This window comes from Microtus ochrogaster (genome assembly GCF_000317375.1).
Source record: "Microtus ochrogaster isolate Prairie Vole_2 chromosome 14 unlocalized genomic scaffold, MicOch1.0 chr14_random_3, whole genome shotgun sequence".
NCBI classification, from domain to species: Eukaryota; Metazoa; Chordata; class Mammalia; order Rodentia; family Cricetidae; genus Microtus; species Microtus ochrogaster.
This window is the reverse complement of record NW_004949098.1, coordinates 378,215-384,870: the sequence shown is the minus strand read 5'-3', so window position 1 is coordinate 384,870 and position 6,656 is coordinate 378,215. Positions and strand designations below refer to the sequence as shown.

Below are 6,656 nucleotides of genomic sequence, written 5' to 3'. Positions count from 1 at the left end.
AGCACCACACAGCACCGTACAGCACCAGGCTCCAGCACCGTACAGCACTGCACCACACAGCACCGCACAGCACTGACTGCACCGTACAGCACCACACAGCACTGCACAGCACCGTACAGCACCAGGCTCCAGCACCGTTCAGCACTGCACCATACAGCACCGTACAGCACCACACAGCACCGCACAGCACCGCACCACACTGCACAGCACCACACAGCACCACACCATACAGCACTGACTGCACCATACAGCACAGCACCACACAGCACCGCACAGCACCAGGCTCCAGCACCGTACAGCACCGCACAGCACCATACAGCACCACACAGCACCGCACAGCACCACACCATACAGCACTGACTGCACCATACAGCACAGCACCACACAGCACCCCACAGCACCGCACAGCACCACACCATACAGCACTGACTGCACCATACAGCACAGCACCGCACAGCACCGTACAGCACCACACAGCACCGCACCATTCAGCACTGCACCACACAGCACTGCACCACACAGCACCGCACGGCACTGCACAGCACCATACAGCACCGCACCATACAGCACTGCACAGCACGCTGGCTCTTCACAGCTTGGGTTCAACTTCTTGTTTTCAAAGATACAGTAGCCCTTTTTCAGTATCGACAAACTTTGGGGCGATTTTGTAAAGAAACTGCCACTAAGCCTCCTTCAGCCCGGTACTCACTGGCTTTACCAATGAGACGGGAAGGGCTCCTAGGAGCCTCTCGACTCCTGCTCCAGCGTGAGGTGCTGCCTAGTGAACCAGGACATCATATGACTTGATAAATAACGGACAGAGAGGATTCAGTGTGGAGACTAGCAAGCTTGAAGCTGTCTACTTCCAACCTGGTTTCTGGGGACATCAAACACCAGCATCTCCAGGCCGGGCCCCCAGATGTCTACAGCTTCTCCCATTCCACAGAGGGGAACGGGGTGGTCCCAAAGGCTCCCCGGCCTGTGGGAAGGAGGGATAGACCAGGGCTACATGCTAACCTTGGTTTGTGGGGGCAGATAGCTGGGAGAACCCGCAGCTCCCAGGAGACTGGGCTCGCCCGGCAGGAAGCACTGACGGCCTTTCCTGCCTATCTGTAACCATTACTATTGTCGCTTTAAAAAAAACCCAATAAATACACATTTTAAATGGAATTTAAAACTACGCTCCTTTGTGAAAGGACACTATAAACTTTCTTTCCATTATTGTGATATACAAGGATAAAGTTTTAAAAACAAAGAGAAATTAAAAGCCCCTCAAAACAAGGGGAAAAATAAAAACAATGTGGAGATATAAATATTAAGATCACGAAAAAAAAAAATCACCCGACAGCCGTAGTTTCTTCTTCAAAGTGCTGGGGAAGTAGGGAGGGAGGGGCGGGTCAGTTCTGAGGTTTGGACCATAAATACATATATATGATAGGCATATCCATATATGTAGATATAGAGAGACTTCTGCACCCCCAACCCGCCCCCGGGCATGAGGGCAAAAGCACCACAGAGGCAGCTCGGGCCGGGCCCGACGCTGAGGTACGCTGGCTCCTGGCACCTAGATCCAGCGGCTGTAGGGGCCAGTGACCTTTGTGTAGGCGTAAGAGGACACGGTGACCGCTGAGTCTGTGGGCATGGCCAGCGCCTGCCGGGTGGGGACAGCCCCCTTCTTTTCTTTGTGCTGGGGCTCAGCCACCATAGCACCCCCCCATTTGCGCTTCTTCCCATAGAGCTTGGCCTCCTGCTGGCCCAGGCCCAGGCGCGCTGCCTCCTCCTGCCGCTGCCGCGCCCGCTCAGCCAGCTGCTTCATCTTGGCCTCCCAGAGCGCCAGCCCGTGGTTGGGCTGGTTGAGGTTCTTGTGCTGGTAGAAGACCAGCGAGATGCGGGTGGGGTGGCAGCGGTTGGGTTTCTTGAGTGGCGTTGTGGCATGAAGCTCTCGCCGGGCACACTCGATGAGGATGGAGCAGTGGGCAGGGGCCACAGCCACTCCGCCAATGTTCTCATCCAGGAAGTTGTGTTCGCTGTCTGACCACAGCTCCTCCTCTTCCTCTTCCACTCCTGGGCCACTCTTCTCTTCCTTCACCCCCTTGCTTAGGGGCTCTTCAGCTGTCCCCTCCTCCAGGCTGAATGGATCCCACAGCTTTTCCTCCGACTTCAGGGCCCCAAACAGCTTCTCACTGGAGCCCAAGGGCATGCCAAAGGCCTGCCAGGCTTTGTCCAGCTGGCTGGCCCCTGGTGTGGGAATCCTTCCCTCCTCGACTTTCACAGGATTCCACAACTTGTCTGGGAACCCAGGACCACCTTTCAGGGCAGAGCTGAAATCCCCTGCTCCAACCCCCCACGGCTTCTCAGTCAGGCTGGAACCAGTCAAGGCCGAAGTGCTGTTCCCAAACTTACAGGGGCTCCAGGGTTTGCCTCGAAGCCGTTCTCCAGGATGGGCCGACTGCTGGCCTTCGCCAGCGAAGAGTCCCCACTGGCTGTCTGGGAAGTGTGAAGGGGGCAGACAGCTGGCCCCAAAAGAATTGAGCTTGTCTGGAACAATGGCAGGGCTTTCCCCAGAAGGGAACACTCCCCAGTTGCCACCCACACTGTTAGTCCTCTTGGGGGACATGCTTGGGCCTCCTGAGTACTGTCCCCACAGATGACTGGGTCCCCCATTCTGAGATGCCTCGGGTAAGGGTGTTCTGCCCATCTTACCAGAGTCTCTGGGCACAGACTCAGCCTGGGTCAGAGGGTCTACTGGCTCTTGCTTGATGGATCTGTTGTAGCAACTGGAGCTCTGAGCAAAGGGAGAGGGGTCCCTGGATGCTGGGTGGAGCTGGGGGACCTTGGGTAGCAGATATTCCTTGGGGCCTGGGTAAGCAGGCTGCTGGTGGTGAGGGGTGGGGTGGTGGGTATCTGTGGAAACAGCCTGGCCAGGCAGCTCGGCAAACTCAGCACCACCGTAGGCCGGGTTCAGGCTGTTGTGTAGAGCATGGAGGTCTGGCTTCTTCTCAAAACTGCTCCCACTGCCCCCGTGTCCCCAGGTACTGGGGCCTAGGAACTGGGAGGGGAAGACAGGGTTGCTAGATGGAAAGCCATAGTAGCCAAAGGAGGGAAGTGTGTACTTGGAGTGGAAGCCGTTGACGGAGGCCAGGCCGGGCTGTGCATAGCGAGAGTGATAGGAATACACACTGCTCATGCTGTAGGGGTCAGAGGGCCGGCAGCTGCCTAGCACCGAGTAGCTCTCCACCACTGCATTGCCACTGTACTTGAAGGAGCTGAAGTGGTTTTGAGGCTCCACTTTGATGGAGGGCTTCAGGCTTTGCTGTGATAATCCGCCTTTCAGAGACAGGCCTGGGGAAGGCAGAAGGCAAGGTAGAAACGGGGGCAGACACCACAGCCTGGCAAGGTCTAGGTGCAATGGACTAGAACTGCCTTCCTTGCCTGAGAGCTGTTCTCTCTGCAGAGCCAGGATGGATGAGGTGCTGAGGTGAGTTCAAGCTCAGCTGGGACTTGCTCCCTGGGAATCCCCAAAAAAACTTCAAGGTGAAGAGAGATAGCCGTGGAGAGGCCATGTCCTTTCTGCCATCACTCTGTCTGACCCCAGAAAATGCCTTAGCTTCAACTGAAGCTCACCTTCCCAAGTGTGGTTTTAGGGTCACAGCGAGGACTCCTGCCAGGGAGGAGTGGGCGCTCAGACACTCACAGCCACTTCCTATAGTGGACTCTGAAATAACGGCCTTCTCCCCAGACACAGTGAGCGCTCACTGGAGAAGCCAAATGCTGTGCCTGGTGCTTCATAAGCCTCCTTTCTGATGGACAGAGTGAGACGCCTCAGGACCTCCCCTCCTAAGTGGCCAGTGTGACGTGAGGGGGAGGTGATACCCCTTAAGGACAGGGCCCACACCTGTGCTATAGTACCCCCTTGCTTACCTGGGTCAGTGGTGACGCCAGCCAACTCCAGAGCCTCCTGCTTGATCTTCTCTGGTGTGCTCAGCTTCTCCTTCTGCAGTTTCTTCTTCTCGGCTGCTGCCTTCCTGGCTTCTAGCTGCCGCTGGCGGCAAGACTTGGCAGGCTCAGGCAGACGCCGGACCTCTCTAGGGAATGCGGTGAGCACCTGGATGGCCCCGCTGCTCACCTTGGCATTCTGGTTCTCCTCACTGCCAAATTCATCCGTGCTGGCCATCTTGTAGAGGGGTAGTACGTGCAGTTGCTCATCCTCAGGGACCTGGCCCACGCAGCGATTGTCTTCCTTGGTCAGGGTGCAGACCTGCCCCACAGGGAGAGATGGAACTGGAGTCCATGTTTGGAGAGAGGGGTCTGGCCTTACAACCATGTGACCTCCACAAAGTCCTACCACCAGCCATTCACCTTGTCCCATCACACTCTCCTGACCATTAAGGTTCTACAAACTAACAGCACAGAGCCTGGGGGCCAGCTTTCAGAGGCTCAGTTACGCATTACCTCTTATACCCCAGTGTGGCTCACCTGGGACGAGGGCACCTGCTGTTGTGGTGCTGTGCCACACTAATGGGCAAAACCTTCTCCCTGAATCCTGACTGCTCAGCTCCTTTGCTTCTAAGGTAACCTTTCTTTTTATTAAAAATGACCTCAGAAATAAATAATTGTAAGCCGGATGTGGTGGCACACGCCTTTCATCCCAACACCTGGGAGGTGATACCCCTCGAGGACAGGGCCCATACCTGCTCTGTGGCATGTATGCCCAACTACACATGCTTCCACACACACACCACTGCTGTTCTGGGACCAGCTTTGTTTAGTCAAAGATGATGAGCTGTCCATTTGGTACTGCTCTTTCTGTTTTCCCTGTGTTCTTTTATGTGCCAAACAGAAGCTTTAGACTGTTACCGTGCTGACTCCATGACTGCTCAGGTCCCCACTTTGGTGTCACTCTCCCCAGCTTGGTTCTTCCCAGAGCACAAGTCAGTCTTCAGACTGCCTTCTAGGGACCCGACTTCCGCCTATATTCCAGCTGCAACTGGCCCTCAGTCTTAGGCCTTCCCCTTCTCTAACACCCTATGCCATAAACAACAGCAAAAGTCAAATACAACAAAGGGGGAGGCATTACGGGAGCCGCCTCTATCCCTAACACACCTAAGAAACCTTATGATTGTCAGCAACCACAATCATGATTAAAAAATAATGATTAAAAAATAAGCAAAGGACACAGATGGGGTACCCTCAAAGATGAGATTAAAAGGGGCAAGAGAAAGCGGGCAAGACTTTCCGCCTCTTCAGTGTCTAAATGTGTAAGAGGCACACCTCACTGAAGCAGATGGATATTAGAGACCGCAGGATTCGGTGTCACAGAGCAAGTACTAAAACTTGTGACTGTCACTGTACACCGGGCCTCCAGCACAGAGCTGCAGGGCCTCCTCATGGCATATGGGTGGGGGAACTGGTTAAATAGCGGGCATCAGAGCTACACATGAGCCTTCAACACATTTAATAGCACTAGTTATGAAAAGCATGCCCTGGGACAGCAGGCAGACACGCTGTGGCCCCGTGTACGTGGAGTTTTATATAGCTGTACATGGCCGTGGTCACACACAGCTGTCTGAAGGGATGGCCACCAAATGCTGACTGTGGCTTTCTTTACAAGATTTCAGAAAAGTTTTCTGTCTCTTTGTTTGGTTTTTTGAGACAGGGTTTCTCTGTGTGTAGTCCTGGCTGTCCTAGAACTTGCTCTGTAGATGAGGCTGGCCTCGAACTCACAGAGATCTGCCTGCCGCTGCCTCCCATGTGCTGGGATTAAGGGTGTGCTCCACCACGATCCAGCAACTTGGTTTTCTTTTAAATTATTATTTTTTTTTTTATTTATAAGTGTGTCTGTGCCCATGTGAATCTATGCCACAGGTGTCACAAAAGCCAGAAGAGGGCATCAGACTCCCTGGAGCTGGAGTTACAGGCTGCTGAGAAACAAACTGGGTATCTGAAAGGGTAGCAAGTTCTCTTAGCAGCTGAGCCACTTCTCCAAGTCCCAACTCCGAAAGTTTTTATCACGAGGGGATGGGGCTCAGTGCATAATGCTATTGCTGTGCAAACTCTAAGAGCTGGGTTTGGATCCTCAGGACCCACATTAAAAATCCAAGCATAAGTGGATCTCATCTTACTGGCCACCAGCCTAACTGCCCAGCTCCAAGTACCAAGAGACTCTGACTTAAGAATAAGACTATAACCCCCAAAGGCAGACAGCTTCTGAGGAAGACAGGAGGCTGACCTCTGACCTCCATGCACTCATGCATATGCATGCCCAGCTGCCCACATGTGCAGACCCGCTGGCATGCACACGTACAAATTTTAAGACATGAAAACTTTCAGAAATTTTGCGACTAATAGTTAATCTTTAAGTAGTAAAGATCACAGGAGCTGGGAGGTCAGGTGACCTCCTTCCTGCTCCCCAGTGTCCCCATCCTGCAGCTCTCTTTATCTTAGAGGCCCCACCCTTTCTAGCATTTCAGGTCTGAGCCTCCAGCCTTCTGCAGTCCGGCTGAAAGTAAGCATGGCACCAGCACCGTTCCCTTGAGGGGGTCCCCACCTCAGCCAGTCTTGACCGCCCCTCTTCTCCAGCACCCACACCTCTGGAGATCCACCGCCCCTCTTCTCCAGCACCCACACCTCTGGAGATCCACCGCCCCTCTTCTCCA

At 54.1% G+C, this 6,656-nt stretch overlaps 1 protein-coding gene across 4 annotated transcripts in view; it reads right to left on the bottom strand.

Moving 5' to 3' along the window:
* Window positions 1-521: 521 nt before the first annotated feature.
* Window positions 522-6,656, bottom strand: part of Tet3 (tet methylcytosine dioxygenase 3) — a 102,573-nt gene continuing 96,438 nt past the window's right edge. For all 4 annotated transcript variants that reach the window (XM_005364657.2, XM_026787977.1, XM_013352858.2 and 1 more), the window contains 2 exons: window positions 3,922-4,258; window positions 522-3,342 (listed from right to left, as the gene is read on the bottom strand). In XM_005364657.2, the coding sequence (XP_005364714.1) occupies window positions 1,565-3,342; window positions 3,922-4,258 (2,115 nt within the window). In that variant the 3' untranslated portion in view covers window positions 522-1,564. The remainder of the gene's footprint in view (window positions 3,343-3,921; window positions 4,259-6,656) is intronic.